The 17,401-nt window shown below is 38.4% G+C and overlaps 1 protein-coding gene and 2 long non-coding RNA genes across 3 annotated transcripts; all 3 read left to right on the top strand.

The window, feature by feature from the left end:
• The first annotated feature begins 59 nt into the window (after positions 1-59).
• On the top strand, positions 60-2,687 carry smim20 (small integral membrane protein 20). The gene is made up of 3 exons (XM_061959158.1): positions 60-265; positions 2,368-2,424; positions 2,524-2,687. The coding sequence occupies exons 1-3, from the start codon at positions 157-159 to the stop codon at positions 2,565-2,567; spliced, it is 210 nt and encodes a 69-aa protein (XP_061815142.1). The 5' UTR covers positions 60-156; the 3' UTR covers positions 2,568-2,687.
• Positions 2,688-7,207: 4,520 nt separating this feature from the next.
• LOC133605722 (uncharacterized) lies at positions 7,208-8,112 on the top strand. Its single transcript, XR_009815173.2, has 3 exons — positions 7,208-7,344; positions 7,445-7,691; positions 7,841-8,112. It is a non-coding gene; the product is annotated as an uncharacterized lncRNA (long non-coding RNA).
• A 5,192-nt stretch (positions 8,113-13,304) lies between these two features.
• On the top strand, positions 13,305-16,612 carry LOC133605626 (uncharacterized). Its single transcript, XR_009815157.2, has 3 exons — positions 13,305-13,433; positions 15,811-16,158; positions 16,238-16,612. It is a non-coding gene; the product is annotated as an uncharacterized lncRNA (long non-coding RNA).
• Positions 16,613-17,401: the final 789 nt, after the last annotated feature.

Raw genomic sequence — 17,401 nt, 5'->3', positions numbered from 1 at the left:
CGTGATTTGCGTTATGGCTGCTACGGAAAGCCAAAAAGCTCAAACCACATGCGTTTGCCCTTTATGTAACCTTTACACCGGAAGTTATTGCTCAAGTATTATGCACATTTGTAGGTAACATACAATTTATAGCCTGCGCCAAATAAAATAGGAAGAATGTCCAAAAACAGAAAGATAGTGCTGATTTTTGGAGGATTTGCGACTGCAGTTGCTGCTGCATTTTACCCCATTTTCGTCCACCCGTTCACCCACAAAGAAGACTACAGTAAGTGGCGACACATTTACTTTTCTTTGCAATGATCAGAAAACCTGCTTAAAATGACAGCAACACATCACACACATGCGTCTTCAGTCTGGCACTAATGTTATGTCTCTTATGTCAAGGTTGCTAACATATAATGCTAACTGCCAACAGAAATACTGCATCTACTTCTTTAGGGGGGGGGGGACTCTACCCTTGTAGTTTAACATCTAGTTTAATGGTTCTCTAACTTTTCTCACTAAGTACCATCTCAGAAAACACTTGGTATATAAGTATATTTAATAACAATGCACAAAGATCATCAACAATGATACTCCATTTACAATACATGTGTACACACTTCTCTGGTGTACCACTAGATGGAGCCTGCGTACACACACTTTGAGAAATATTGATCTAGTTTAAGCGCTAAACTACCCTCGAGTAAATATTACGAGGTAGAATTCGAACATGCATAGAAAACAGCATTTCAATGTAATGCAGCGCATATTTCCAGTTGTTTCTGTTTGTAACAGAACAATGAATAAACAAATATGTAAATACATTAAATACACAAGTTTTAAATACGAGAGGTAGGTAGGAAACGGATGGATGGATAAATACATAATACATATTAGACATAAACATATACACAATAATTTAAGTTCTCATAAGTAAATAGTTAAGTAATGTATGGTTCACCTAGGGGATTAATTAGATTATCGTTTGAAAAAAAAAGGTTCAAGATGTTTATCATATTTCGTCTGTGTACTTTGTGAACACTTGTAGTTTGAACAGTCTCTTAAACTGTTCTTAGTGCTTTGTTTGATTTCTTTGCTTAATCCATTCCATACTTTAATTCCACATATTGATATGCAAAAGGTCCTAAATGTTGTACGTGCATACAAATGTTTTAAATTAAATTGTCCTCTAAGATTATATTTCCCCTTTTTTGTCGAGAAGAATTGTTGTACATTCTTGGGGAGCAGGTTATAGTTTGCTTTGTACATCATTTCAGCTGTTTGCAAATGCACCGAGTCGTAGAATTTCAATATTTATTATTCAATAAATAAATAAAGGGTTTGTATGTTCTCTATATCCAACATTATGTATTATTCTAATTGATCTTTTTTGTAACACTGTTAGTGAATGAAGCGCACATTGGTAGTTATTTCCCCATATTTCTACGCAATAACTCAGATATGGTAACACTAGCGAGCAGTAGAGAATATGAAGTGATTTTGTGGTCCATAACATGTTTTGCTTTATTCATTATTGACGTGTTTCTTGCTAGTTTATGTTCTACTTCCAATATTTGGTTACTTTATTGAGGGCAATGACACCCCAATGATAAAAAGACCACTGTGTTGCCTCAGTTTTCAACTGCCTCGGTTTTAGGAGAATATTTTCACAAAAATATGTCTGTTTTCATACACTGCCTCACTTTTAGCCAAATTAATCACTTGGTGACTTGGTTTCTGTGCTTTTTTTTATTGAGTATGGTTGAGAAAAAAAGCCACCAGATAACCAAAAAAAGTTGTAGATTACAATCATAGTCTAAACAAAATCAACAAAAGCCTTAGCGTCCATGTTTCCAGAGTGTCACTGAACATACCACACTATATACTGTAAATCTAGGCAGAGAATCATGATTGCAATGTGCCACCATAAATGTATACAGAGCACTAACATTTTCTTGAAGATTAGTTCCACCTTGTATTCCCTGCTGTTGTAACGGGAAGAGGGGGAGATTGCCAGAACACGTAAGGTTGCAGAGTCACGTCAGTGTGACGTGTTGTGTCTAAAAGCGGTCTCGCACATATGTGTGATGGCATCAGTTGATGGAAACAAAGTTGCGTGAGCACACAGTTGTTGTCCATGTGTTCATGGATGTAATAAGAATGCCATCACTTTGATAAATAAGGTGAGTAACTGAATTTGAGACATAAGTTGTAGCAAAGTATATAGGTGGAGTCTGTGGGGTTCTTTGTTTGCAGTTCGGTTTTCCTCTATACTTTGGAAATAATAAATAATGAAAACCAAGGTACCACAGTATATCTCTGTTATCATTGTAAAGGCATGTTTTGATATCATACAAACCAACTAACCAAAGTGTGTGTCTGCAGGAGAAGTCCAGAAGGTGAACCGTGCAGGAATCAAACCGGAGGATGTGCAGCCTGCAGGTAAGAGCTTACTGTGAATTATTACTCCTCTTTCGTACATTTTCACTTGATAAGAAAACTAATCAATGTTTAAAACTTCTGCATTTTTATTTTGATCAGGTCTGAAGGTGTGGTCTGATCCATTCAAGCCTTCAGACAAATGATTCCTGGTGACGACAACAACAAGGACAGAAGATACAGGTGGAGGGGCAGTGTGCATGTGTGAGTGAATGAGGTGAAGAAAGTGTTGATATGCTAAAACAAATAAAATCCTTTAGATTCAACTTGTTGCTTTTCTTCTTGCTCATGATAGCGAACAAACATCATACCAGTCATCATTACATGTCAGCATTTAAGACAAACCTGCATGAAGGAGACCACTTTTCTCATTGGAAATATTAAAATGTTTGTGTCATAAAAATTGTGCTTGCTGTAAAAATACATTTTCTGACCTGTGGCGCAGTCATGTCCAAGTCCAAGGGCGGACTTACTATTAGGCATACACAAGCTGTCTAAAAAATATATATATTTTTTTTTAACTTGTGTGCTTTAAAATACATTATAATTCTTTATCAGTCAGGATAAACGCAAATAACGCAAATAACTTTTCCATGCTTCTGCACATGTGCAGACTCGGTTCAGGAAGACAGACCAAAACAAACCTGTTGGCTTGATTATGAGACATTTAAAAAAAAAATTTGAAACAGAGTTACCCAAATGGAGCAGAAAAGAAGACAAGGCAAGAAGAACGCAAATAATTTTTTTATTAAAAACTACCCAAGGTGCTTAACGTATGTGATCAACACAGCAAGAGCTATTGTCAGTGCAGGATATAAGTGGAGATGACATTTTTCATCACAAATATGGGAGTATTAAAACTATTGTAACTGGAGAGGCACTTTTTTAAAGTCAACAATCTTATCTCGTTCAATCATAGCCACTGTCAATAGCTCTCTTTTTCCCACCAGTCACACATTTCCAGCCTTTACAATAATAGCGTTACACGTCACATCCGGTCCAACAGCACTGGCAAAATAATGATCTCTGAAGAATAGTTGATAGTGGGTAACACAAGGACACTTGACACAGAAAATATATTTTTGAAATACTGATAAGCCTTAACAGCACAAACACATTTTACTGCACAATCCAGCATCAGTGGTATTTTCAATATTTCAAATGAGGGCAGATTCACCCAGGTTTCATACCTACAGTATGTGTCAGAAAGTAAGACAAAAATCATACCTGTCATCATTACCATAGATCAGGGCTATTCAACTGGTGGCCCGGGGGCCAAATCCACCAGACACCAGACCGGCCCCCGAGTGTAGTTCAAAACTAGGGAAACGTACATTTCCCCCCCGCAATTTCCTAAAAACACGAGAGTGCTCCTGTTGTATAGAGGGACTTGAACCACTGTAAACACTGGCAGATCCTTGCATTGACATTTACCCTTGCTAGTAAACATAGAACACTGGGGTCCAAACTTGTGATTAACATAACTGAGGCGTTCCTCAAGGCACCCCTTTAAATCCTCTCCTTTTTGGCAGTTCCACACTTTTTTCCTAATGTGATGTGGAAGTAAGCTGTCACTGTAGCTTGTTCACTTCAGATGCAGTCAGTAGTCATTTGTTCAGCTTCTTTAGTTTTCCATTTTAGGTCCTCTCTTTTGCATCATTTGGGCAATTCAACTGGTGGCCCGCAATTTTAGGTCAAAAAATTTGTGAGAGAGTCACATGTTTTGCAGCAGATTCTTAAAAACACCGTAGAGTGCTGTCACAGAGATGATCTTTGACTAGCTTTTTTTGCAGAAGGTCCTAAAAAAAAACAGCAGAGCGCTCCTGTAACTTTGATAAAAAAAATAAATCAACAAAAAAAATAAAAAATTGGCCAAAATCAAATGTTTACTTTAGAGCAGGGATGTCAAACATGCGGGCTGTGAGCCGGAGTAGACCCGCGAACAGGTTCAATCCGACCCGTGAGATGAATTTGCTAAGTGTACAATTAAACTGCATTTTTACATTTTTTTATTTTTATTTTTTAAATAGTTTATATTGGGGCGAGCAAGTATACCAAGCAAGAGGTGCTTGGTAAAGCAGGTCTGCGACTCCTCCCACTCAACCTAATGTAAAACAAACAGGAGTGAAATATACATTCGGAGACCTCACTTAAAATGCTCCATGAGACACTGCACATTTTAATTGGTTTATAGAAACTCTGAGATTAAGTCTAATTTTATTGTGTTCTTCATGGTGTTTTTGAAACTGCACCAGTTTTTTTCCTCAGAATTTTTAACCTACCTGAAGTGTGGTAGCCATTTTTGTATTATTCATATTTCGGTAGTCCTGCTTATATTAAGTTAAATTATTTGTTACTTGATGAATACTTTAGCCTACTGCACTACTGCACTTTGGTGCTGATCAATGTGGTGGTGTTTGATAGATGCTTGGGCCTACTGCGCTACTGCACTTTGGTGGTGGTCATTGTGGTGGTGTTTGATGGATGCTTGGGCCTACTGTGCAACTGCACTTTGTTGTTGGTCATTATGGTTTTGGTAGCCATTTTAGTGTTATTCATGTTTCTCTGGTACTGCATATATTAAGTTATTTATTTTTTAAATTAGAAAGTCATTTACATTGTGTGTCATTTACAGCACCTGTGAGGAAAACATATAGGGGTGCACAGGTGAAACTGATTGGACAAATGTCGGGTGGAGAGACTGGAGGTGACAACATTTTTTGACCACTGCTTACGCAACACTTGAGCTTAGTTTTGTTTATAGCTTTATATGTAGTTAAAGTTGTTTTTGTTAACCTTGGAAAGAAAACCTTTTTCTATTGCAATTAAAGCTATTTTTGGAAAGTCTTAAGTTGTAGTTTGAAGTGTGTATGAAAGTCCACCACCTGTCCTGGCTCAGCCCATGGCCTTTGGTGTAGAACCTGGAAAGCTCGGAAAAACAGATACGGGCTGCGATTTAAAGTTTAATTGGTTTGTAGAAACACCAAGATGAAGTCTAATTTCATTTTGTTCTTCATGGTGTTTTTGAAACTGCACCAATTTCTTTCGTCAGAATTTTTAACTAACTTGAAGTGTTTTGTCAAGAGGGTTATTTGTGATATTTACATTTTCAGAATGTGCTTGTTCTATTTTGGGCCGAAATAAAACAAAGAAACCAATCCTAAATTGTCATAGTTGTATTTTTAAGTTATCATGTCATGATTTTACCCGTCCGGCCCCAGAGGTGGGTAGTAACGCGCTACATTTACTCCGTTACATCTACTTGAGTAACTTTTGTGATAAATTGTACTTCTAAGAGTAGTTTTAATGCAACATACTTTTACTTTTACTTAAGTATATTTATAGAGAAGGAACGCTACTTTTACTCCGCTACTTTTATCTACATTCATCTCGCTACTCGCTACTAATTTTTATCGATCTGTTAATGCACGCTATGTTTGTTTTGGTCTGTCAGACAGACCTTCAAAGTGCCTGCCTTACTGGTGACGTTTCACTTCGTTCCACCAATCAGATGCAGTCACTGGGGACGTTGGACCAATCAAACAGAGCCAGGTGGTCACATGACCTGACTTAAACAAGTTGAAAAACTTATTGGAGTGTTACCATTTAGTGGTCAATTGTACGGAATGTGTACTGTACTGTGCAATCTAATAATAAAAGTTCCAATCAATCAATCAAAAGTGTGAAGGAAAAAAGATACTTTTTTATTTCAACCGTACATCCCGTCAAAAGCCTAAAGACTGATCGCACATGAGGACGTTCCTGTCTTCACAATAAAAGTGCTGCTCCATCGCGCCTGCGCTTTCAAAACAAGAATCTCCGAAAGCCAGCGCAAACAAGCTAGCAAGCTACGGAGTTTGACGCCAATATATTTCTTGTAAAGGGTATAAAAACGAATATGGAAGCTGGACAAATAAGATGCCAAAAACCCACCACTTTCATGTGGTATTAGACAGAAAGGAGGAACTTTTCTTCTCCTCCATTTGAAAACGTGGACGTTATCATCACTACTGTCTGATTACAATCAACGCAAGTCATCAGAATCAGGTAATACACCAACTTATATTCTTGTCTTCATGAAAGAAAGGAATCTATATGTTAAACATGCTTGTATTATCATTAAAACACCTTTAACATGTAAACAAAAACAGCAAAATAAATACATATAAATGATGTGCTGTATGTATCAATGTATATGTATGTATATATATATATATATACATATACAGTATATATATATATATATATATATATATATATATATATATATATATATATATATATATATATATATATATGATATGAGTGTGTATGTTACTCATCAGTTACTCAGTACTTGAGTAGTTTTTTCACAACATACTTTACTCAAGTAAATATTTGGGTGACTACTCCTTACTTTTACTTGAGTAATAAATCTCTAAAGTAACAGTACTCTTACTTGAGTACAATTTCTGGCTACTCTATTCCCACGTGGGAATAGATTTTCCTCAATGCGGTCCCTGAGCTAAAATGAGTTTGACTCCCCTGCTTTAGAGGATGATGGTTCTCTGGAATATACAAAATAAGACTGATACTGAAGGCAGAAGTCCGGGCCCTTAGCTTTGTAGAAATGCGGCCCCCAAAACTATTTAGTTGAAGATCCCTGTCGTAGATGTTAGATTTTTGTCATAAAGATTCATAATGTTTTTTTTTACTGGAATGTTTGGCCTCTGTTATCCACAGGGAGGCGCTGGTCACTGCATGAAAGTCAACTGGACAGTCTTCTTCTATTTTAAGAAGGGAAAAACTACCGGTAGTCCAGAAACCTCTCTAGTGTGCCATTATCATAAAACAGAACAAATGCGTTACTCTTCTAATTATTGTGAGCGTTAAAAATACAGTTGAGAAGCAGAAGGCATATTTTATTATCCCATCATGATTAAGGTTAGACTTTCTTGTTCAGACTCCCAACATGCTGCAAAAGCACAAAAGTGCTTATTTGTTCTTCTTCTTTGTGCTTTTGTGGTTTCCTGACATTGACCAGCAACCCCGTGCAGGATTTTGCTCCGTCAACGTCCCCTCGGAGGGAAACATGGATCCGACAGAAATGAAGAAAAGTCAAGCATGTGTTTTTTTTTTGTTTTTTTTTGAGGTTGCACTTCGGTTTTTCCATGTAGCGTGTACTTTGGGACTTTTGTTGGCGTGCGAGGCCAGGAACAAGGCCCATTGTTTATGAGAGCGTGTTATTGTTGGGCCCTGCTCAGAAACAAGAGAAAACTCCAGAGCTGGAGGTGTGTGCGTGTGTGTGTGTGTGTGTGTGTGTGTGTGTGTGTGTGTGTGTGTGTGTGTGTGTGTGTGTGTGTGTGTGTGTGTGTGTGAAAAAAAAAAAAAAAAAAAGAAAAGCAGAAAATTCCTCTCATTCCCCGCTGGTGTTTTCCAGATTCCTCAAGCGACACCGTGAGTGAAGTAAGCAGGCGAGGGGAAATGGAAGCAAGCGTCCAGAGGAAGAGAAGCACATTCTTAAGGCGACGCGTCACCTACACAAACTATGGTGACCTTTTCTGGAGGCCTTCATGTCAGCGGTCACTCACGCATGAGAGCAGCACATCGCACTCTGCCTGTGCCTCGGTTCGCCCAAGTCCAGAGCTTACACTTCAGTGTTTTTATTGTGTAAGTGTGTTCACACTGAGAAGTACAGCAAAATGCAGTGATAACATTAAAAATAGCTCCAAGTAGAAAAGTATTTTAGGGGGGCATCAAATCTTGTCGCTTTGATTTTTACTTCCCCTTCCTGTTTTCTTCCATTTGCCATCACTTTAGTCTGAGTGCTGGCTCCCTCACCTGTCCCTGACTGGCAATCAGGACACCCCTGTCCCTGGTTGCCAATCAGGCTGCTTCCCATAGGATCCTTTTTGCTTTGTCACTCCATGTTGCATAGCTTTCCATATGCTTCCTGTGACTGTTTTCCCTTTTTGTGCACTATTTTATTACAAAATACACTTTACCTGTACTTTGCCATCTCTGCATTCTGGGGTCACAGCCAACACTACGGGACACTAAACGAAACACATTGCTTGCACATTGACTTTGGCCAAAGACTCAAAAAGAATGGGTGATATTGAACAGAATTTGTACCAACAGCATTTTGGCATGTTTTTATTTGGATGCTTGTCTTTTCTTATATCTGATACTGTTAGCTAACAGGTAACTTTGTTGTACGTCTTGACCACAACGACTATAGAGCTTTCATACATGCGCACATCTTTCTTTCAGTGGCTAACAGTCTAAAAAAAATTAATTGTTGCAATTTGTCAGTAGTAGAATACTGGTTATTACTGTCATTCCTTTATTGTGAAATTAAAGTCATTGTGCGCACATTGTAATGATATATAACTAGACAGAATGTTGTGTTGCTGTTGTCATTTTGCACTACTTAGCAATTATGAAGTTAACATGTCCACATAAACTGACCTTCATAGAAATGACACTTAGGGTCGACAAAAGTGGTCAACCGCATATGTCAATTACGATTTAAAGTTTTTTGGGGGGGAATGTTGCCTATCGTTCACAATAATTATGAGAAACAAGAACACACATATTTTTTGGGGTTCTATCATCTTAAGAATATATCCAGATTTTATCCAATTCTCTCTCAGGGCAACACGGAGATGCTAATGCATGCTTTTATTACAAGTCGTATAGATTATTGTAACACTCTGCTTTCTGTTCTTCCTAAAAAGGTTATTGCAGCTTTACAATTACTCCCAAATTCAGTGGCACGTGTCCTGAAGAAGACCAGAAGGCGGGCTCACATTACACCAGTTTTAAAATCTCGGCATGTGTTTCAGGATCAATTTTAAGGTTCTTCTTATGGTTTATAAATGTTTTTTTTTTATGGTATTGGACCTTCTTATCTTTCAGATTTTCTTTTTCCCTGTAAACCTTCACGGGCCCTGAGTTCCTCCGGCACTCATCTCCTAATTATTCCAAACGTCAGGACACAAAGTCATGGGGTGGCATCTTTCCACTATTATGGCCCCCGTCTATGGGACAGCTTGCCGGAGGACCTCAGGGCTGTGGAGAACGTTCATGTTTTTAAGAGCAGGCGTAAGACCCACATTTTTGATTTAGCTTTTACCTAATATTAATTATTTTATTGAAGTCATTCATATTTTACTTTTTATCTTATTAGTTATGCAAGATTTTTATTTAGTTCTATTTATTTATTATATATTTACTGTATATTAATTAATTAATTAGTTTATATTCATATGTCTTACTTATATTTTATTTCTACTCATGTTTCTTACTATTTTACAGGTTTTAATATTTTTACTTTCCAACGTTCCTTAAAGGGAGCAATCTGCATCGGCCGTGCTTGTGGGGGTGCTTTGTGTCAGCGTCCTGGTGGCTGATGACCTCCTGGTGCAGATGGTTCTTGTGATAGTGTTTACTCACATGTCTCCTCTGTACTCAGCCATGCATTCATTTGTTCATATAGTTGCATATGTGTGTATGTTGTGTGTGTGTTTATGTTTGGTATTTATAAGCGTGCGTATGTGTGTGTGTGATAATAGGGGGTCTGGGTCATCGGGGTATTGTTTTTAAGTTTGTAAAGCATTTTGCATTGCATTAATTTTATGTATGAAAAGCGCTTTATAAATAAAGTTTGATTTGATTGGATTATCTCTTGCCGTAGTTAGCTGTTACAGCTAATACCGTAGCAGGCCGACGTGTCAGTGTTCGCCCTTACGATAACAATGTTGCTACAGCTTGGTTATTATACAGGGTACGGAACGTAAATTAAGTATTGTTGAGGTTTTTTTTAATGCATTTTTAAAGTGATGTTGTGTTAGAATTGATATCTCCCATTATCTGCATTGTTAGCTACCTAGAACAAGCCGATTTTTATATTTTAGAAATTAATCAATCAATCAATCAATCAAAGATTATTAATATAACCCTTAATCACAAGTGTCTCAAAGGGCTGCACAAGCCACAACTACATCCTCGGCTCAGAGAAAGCGAGAAAAAAACCAAAAAAATGTTGTCTTCTTGTCTCTTATAATGATTGTGAACGATAGGCAAAATTACAAAAAAAGTGCAGTTCCCCTTTAAGCGGGTTGTCGACATAAACGGGCCAGGCTTACGCTATTTTAAATGCGAAACCCAATTTTGTTGTGTTTGTTAGATTGCCCATTTTTTCCATTATTTTGCTGTCTTTTGTAATTTTCTAGTCTAATTGCATTTTTAGAATGTGCGACAGGCCAATAAAAACAGAGTTGCTGGATGCAATTGGCCCCCTGGCCGCACTTTGTACACCCTTGTTCCATGATGCTGCAAGGACTGTGGACGTGATAGAGCGAGGCCAGCAGGGACATGTGAAAAGTGGCGTCAGGAGTGCCAGGATTCCGTCGTTGGGACCGTGTCCATGTTTGGGATTTGTGCAGGAAATGTTTAAACAATTAGCTGAATTTTAAAAGTTGGAGCGGAGCGATTATTTCTTCCATCTTTTATCCATTGCAGAGGAAAATCTTTGTTAAGGAGAGACCTCATCTTTCCATTCTTCCAGACTGTTCCGCTGTCTAAAAACCACACTTTTGTCTTTGTTTTTCTTCATAAAGTGAGTCCTAAAACCAGCATTTGTAATTAAATGTTAAAGCCCTGCTATGCGTCAGTCACATACTTTAGCAGGTTTCCTTATGAACTATAATGCACTTAAAGCAGCAGGGCGCCCGCTCATACCGTCAACATTCAGCCTCGAGCAGGGGTGGAATGGGACAAAAACTTGGCCCTGGACTTTTTTTGTCCAGACTGGCCCATAACAATCCGCTTGCAGTCGCAGATACTTTGCCAACTTGCCCTGTTGATGCACGTAGAAGCACCCGAGACTTGCATTGAACAATATCCCTTTATATTCTGGAGCCTTGAATAAATAACTGTTAACTACACAGGTTAGAGTTCAAGATTCAATACTGTTTATCTGACATAGAGTAAAAAAATAAAACTATCAAGGTATTGGCAGTGTGGCAGTGCACTAATAAATCACACACCAGAGAGCCCACTGAATGTGAAACTAAATCACTCTGCAACATGTGAGTTGTAAGCTTGTATATCCTTTGATGAAAGTATAAAATAAAACTAAAAAGGAGCTGTTTGCGCTAACTCTCCAAAGTGTTGTTAGCATTATATCCCTCCCTCTTTCGGCTTTTAGCACCTACTGATGTACCGTATTTTTCGGAGTATAAGTCGCACCGGAGTATAAGTCGCACCGATTGAAAATGCATAATAAAGAAGGAAAAAAACATATATAAGTCGCACTGGAGTATAAGTCGCATTTTTTGGGGACATTTATTTGATAAAACCCAACACCAAGAATAGACATTTGAAAGGCAATTTAAAATAAATAAAGAATAGTGAACAACAGGCTGAATCAGTGTACGCTATATGACGCATAAATAACCAACTGAGAACGTGCCTGTTATGTTAATATAACATATTATGGTAAGAGTCATTCAAATAACTATAACATATAGAACATGCTATACGTTTACCAAACAATCTGTCACTCCTGATGGCTAAATCCCATGAAATCTTATACGTCTAGTCTCTTGCGTGAATGAGCTAAATAATATTATTTGATATTTTATGGTAATGTGTTAATAATTTCACACATAAGTCGCTCCTGAGTATAAGTCGCACCCCCGGCCAAACTATGAAAAAAACTGTGACTTATGGTCCGAAAAATACAGTAACTACACTTGTACGTAATACATCCGTATTTCCTTTGTGTGTGGTCAGATAATGATAGTGTTTTAGCAAAATGTAGATTGCTGTTATTGAGTGTAAATTATTTTGTAACAACAAGCCTGCAAATTAATTGCTTCTCATGGACTGCTGTAGTGTACATTAAAAGGGGGATTCATATGGCCCTATTCGTCGCGGTTTACCTGACACATGAAACGTGATGAATCAGGGAGGTGCACTAGCCAGTTTAGCGGCCAGTGTGACACGCTTGAACATCAGACAAATTCCTCGGACTCAAGACCAATTTTTATTCAAAATAATTACCCTAACAACTTTTTTCCCACAATTTTAACCATATTTAATTTAACTAAATCAATGTATTAATTAATGCCAAAGCTAGTTTATGGATTTTTCATGCTGCTTATAAATGTTGCCGCTTCACATCAGACCAACAAAATTGCAAAGCAAAGAAATTGTTCACATTAATTCAAACACCCTCACACAATCATTCACTCAGCCATTTAGCACGTTATGTACGTTTCGTCATATAAGACACGACGAAATGAACAAATTGCACACAAGGCAACCCCAAAGCTGAAGATGATCGACCCGGCCATTGAAAAAGGGAACAGGCCCCAATAGATTTGACTGCCGCGCGCTGAAGAAGACAACTTTAGCGGTTTCAGTGAGACGGACACAGACAGCGCTCAGTGACTTCTCGGGTAGACTACTGTATGCCGTGTTACAGGCACTGTCTTTTGTTGAATTTATGAATGAACACCAGCGCCTCTGTGAATACAGGTGAATCTCCAAAAATTTGGAATATCGTGTAAAAGTCCATTCGTGTCAGCAATTCAACTTCAAATGTGTAATTTATTTGAAATATAAACTCATTACATGCAAAGTGAGCAGGTCTGACATGACCTTGTGTTTTCTTATTGTCTGTATTTGTTTCCTGTCTGGCGCTCTTATTTCTGTTTACTTCCTGTCTGGTTTCCCAACTCTGGCCTGAGCGCTGCTTCCCTCACCTGTCCCTGATTGGCAAGCTCAGCACACCTGTTGGTGGTTGTCAATCAGTCTTCTTTATAAGACAGACTGGTTGTCAATCAGTCTTCTTTATAAGACAGACTGCCCTGCAGTCAGGGCTGTAAGGTTGCCTTGGTTACGGACAATGTTACATGTGTTGTTGACTTCCTAATGTTTAACAATTAAATACTTGCCTTACCTGCACATTGTCCTCCTATCTCCTGCGTCTTGGGGTCCCATCACAATTACCGCAAAAATGTGTGAGTGTGACATGTCAAACCTTAATTTGTTATGTTTGGATTATCACAGCCGCATACAATTTTAGAAAAGCCCACATTTTCTGGGATATTTGTAAGCCATAATCATCACTTTTTATTAAAATAGAAGGCATGTAATATCTTGAGTTGAATGCTATGAGCCTATGTCGTATATTAGTTTTTCCTAATTGCTGGAATAAACAAACTTTGCACAATATTCACTTTTTTTTAGTTTCACCTGTATTTCATGTTTCAATGTGTACACCTGCGGCCTGTAGAGATCTGCGGGTAATATACTGTATGTACAACATGGCTGGTTGGTAGAACGGCCGAGCCAGAAACTTGAGGGTTCCAAGTTCGATCCCCGCTTCCGTCATCTTAGTCGCTACCGTTGTATCCTTGGGCACGACACTTTACCCACACTTTTGCCACCCACCCTAGTTTAAAATGTAGCTTAAAGATGTAGATAATTGGTTTCATCATGTAAAGCGCTATGTAAGTATAATTCAATTCATTACACTTCGCAAAATAAAATGTGTCCAAAAATAAGGTTGGTGGGACTTATAATTAGATGCACAGTAATATAGGCATCTAAAAAACATATAAGTTATGTTAAACCACTAATTGTAACACAATTTAGACTAGCCATTGGTGTTCCTAATTGTTATAATTTTTAGTTTGAAACATGCAATTTAGAGCGATTTGCAAACATTGCCTTTTAGTGGTTAAAGGGGATTTTTGATTTTTTTAATCTTTTCTGACTTCTAAATGCTACAAAGTGGGATACTTTTGTTAAACAATGCCAAATCATGAGGTTAATGCATTTTGCATCAACTTGCACACAGTTTTGGATGCCTCTGTTTGCGCCACAGTGAGGTGGATGTACTTATTCGGAAATTAAGTCAAGCTCTCAGCCAAAAAAAGATAGGGTTTGGTATTATTTTAATCTAATCGTGGCATGTGCAAAATGCAGTGACATAAATTCTGCAAACAGCTTTTTTTAAGCAGGTGTACCTAATGTTGTGACCGGGTGAATCTATTTAATTTTATGAAGATTATTTTCAACCATATCAGAAAACAAAATATGTTGACGACTCCAAAATATATATTTAAACAGTTTTTTTTTTTTTTTTTGCAATCTGCAAGCGATACCATCAAACATCTTGCAGACAGATTAAAAAAAAAACGGTTTATAAAAGTGTATCAAAATGTACACCAAAGTATATCCAATACATATTATCAAGACCAGCGGTTCTTACACTTTGTTCACTGAGTACCACCTCAGAAAACACTCCAAGTACCACCATAGATAAATACAGATACAGTTGCATAGTAGACCTAAATATTCATTAAAAACAAGGCAGAAGAGGTTTTATTCAACAAGTATATTTAATATTGTTGGCGGCTGTAACATTACACACAGTTTGAACAGTAATACTGTTTGAATATTTAATAAAGAGATTTGGCTTACCACGAGATGGGGCCCGCTTATACTCAAGTTTGAAAATCACTGATTTTGACAACAAGGAAGTTTTTTAAATGTAGGTTAAAATCCTCATAGGTCCCTTTTTATGAAAAGATCCTAATGAATTAATCAGTAAAGTATATGGTTATTGTTTTTCAGTACCCATAGCCTATTTGAGAACTCGTAACACACCTCACCGTGATTGCTATTTACCAGGTCAAGTGATAGTTATAGACAGTTATCCAACTTATCTGAACCATTTATTAAAATGAATGTTGATTCAAACCATGCTGGAAGGCACATGCTTACTACCTCATTGACTTCATATAGAGCAGGGGCCAGATTTGGCCCGGGAATGACACCAACCAGCTTGCAATTTCTTTTAAAAAAACTTGTAAGAGACTAAGATTTTAGCAGCATATTCTTAAAAACACCAGAGTGCTGTCATAGAGGATCTCTTAATAGCTTTTTTTTAGTAGGTCTTTAAAAACAGCAGAGTGTTCCTGTTGCACAGACAAAGCTGTTTATTTTTTTCTGAATATTGTAACTCCGACAAAATAAATAGACCAAAATCAAATGTCCAGTACAGAGGACGCTGGTTCTCAGGAATATACAAAATAAGACTATTTGTGACAATTCTGAAATTGTGGCCTCAACACTTTTCATTGTGTCATCTGTATTCCGAGCCAGCCCAGGAGAGTTACCATTGTTATCAAAGCATTTTTTTCATGAGGTCTCTCTGTCACAATGAACATACCATAAAAATGATTAAAAATCCTGCTATTAGTGCACAGACTCAATGAGTTGACCCCTGCAGCAGTTGTGCGGAATGTTTTATTTATCACTCATGACTTGAACTTGCCAGGCTTATGTTTGTGTGAGTAAAAATCATCTCTTGTGCTTTTCCTTTGACAGCAGAATATACGACTTGGCTCAGAGAGGAAAGTTTGGAAAAGTCGTGGTATTTTGGAGGCCTTGACGGAACACAGGCTGTCTGTTCTTGGCTGCTTCTGCGCTGAGCAGGAAGTGGAGGCAGGAGGTGGTCTGGGGTGTGTGGTGCACCTTAAGGACACCTGCAGGAAGAGGACGCAGCACACACATCGGGATGATGATCCTCGAAATCAAATGACGTTTGGAGCGTTCGATATCCTAGACTCGTCTGTACTGGCTTATTAGTCAGCAGGATTACACCCAAGCATCTCAAAACCTCATTGAGCAATGCGGCAAGGAGCAACTTCAGTGTTTGCTTAGGATCTTGACAAGGTGCAGAAGCAGCAATGTTCACTTTGTGGTCTTCCTTGCTAGCCTCACTCATTCATTCCTTCCTTCCTGCTCCATTCAGAGGACAAACCACATGTTCCAGGGAGAAATCCTGGGATGGCAGCCCCCCAAAACGAAGCTCTCCTGCCCAATATACCTCCCCTACTCCCGCCTTGATTGTGTTTTACTTACCAGGAGGATTGATCTAATGGAGGTACATGAAGATATATTGTGACATGATCTCAGGTCAGTGTTGGAAATCTCTTGGAAGGATCCTGCTTCATGGGCTGAAGGAAAACGATGCAGGATTTAGTGTGTGTGTGTGCTGAACGTTAAGGTGTGCACATGTGCCAGGAAACGTGGTGGGAATACTGAAATATTTCTTTAGCGTGCGGGTGACTGAATGATTCATTTGGACGCAAAAACGGTGGTCTGGCTCTGGGGCTGAAGAGGAAGACAAGGGAGAAGGAAAACCAAACGTGTACTTGTGGTCTCTGGACTTCCAAATACACTTTAGTGCTCGTCTGACTGCCTTCCGCTACTGAGAGCTCTGCTTGGAACGCTCCCTCGCCGCGAAGAAGACTTCCATTTCCACTCTGCTGAGCTCACTTCTGCTCAGCTCTGTCTTCTTCATCTCTCGTTTAAAGCACTACAATGTCATCCTTCCCTCAGGAATGTGGAGGAAATGATGCGTTCATTGACAATGCCAAGTATGTAAAACGTTGACCATGTTCTCATGCACACAACATTCCTCTATTAACCACAACATAGTATTGTGAAAACGTTTAAGACAAACTCATAATTTGGTCAGTTCCTTATTTCTGATCTCTTTTGTTAACAGCTTGGTGTGGTGAGAGAGGGCGGAGCAACGAGGCAGAGGGCTGCAATTGGCAAGTAACATCTTTCATTATTCCTCGTGATTTTTCGGGTGGAGTTCACGAACCTGTGCCATTATTTCAATATGGAGGTTTTGCTGGCTACAAGCTTCCGTGCTAAGTCTTGAGTCTATTTTTTGTATGTTCAGTTTTGTTTACGGTAGGTTTTGATTGCTACTTGGACTGTTTACGCATGCATGAAAGCTTTATCGTCATTGTACTGTAGTCAGTATATAAAAATTACCACAGCATCTCTGTAACATTCATCCATCCATTTTCTACCGCTCGTCATTATTGGGGTCGCAGGGGGTGCTGGAACCTATCCCTGCTGCACTCGGGCGGATTGCGGTGTACACTCTGGACGAGTCGCC

The sequence above is a fragment of the Nerophis lumbriciformis genome, linkage group LG05 (assembly GCF_033978685.3).
Source record: "Nerophis lumbriciformis linkage group LG05, RoL_Nlum_v2.1, whole genome shotgun sequence".
In the NCBI taxonomy this organism is placed as follows: domain Eukaryota; kingdom Metazoa; phylum Chordata; class Actinopteri; order Syngnathiformes; family Syngnathidae; genus Nerophis; species Nerophis lumbriciformis.
The sequence above is the reverse complement of the archived record's forward strand: the minus strand, read 5'-3'. Positions and strand labels throughout refer to the sequence as shown.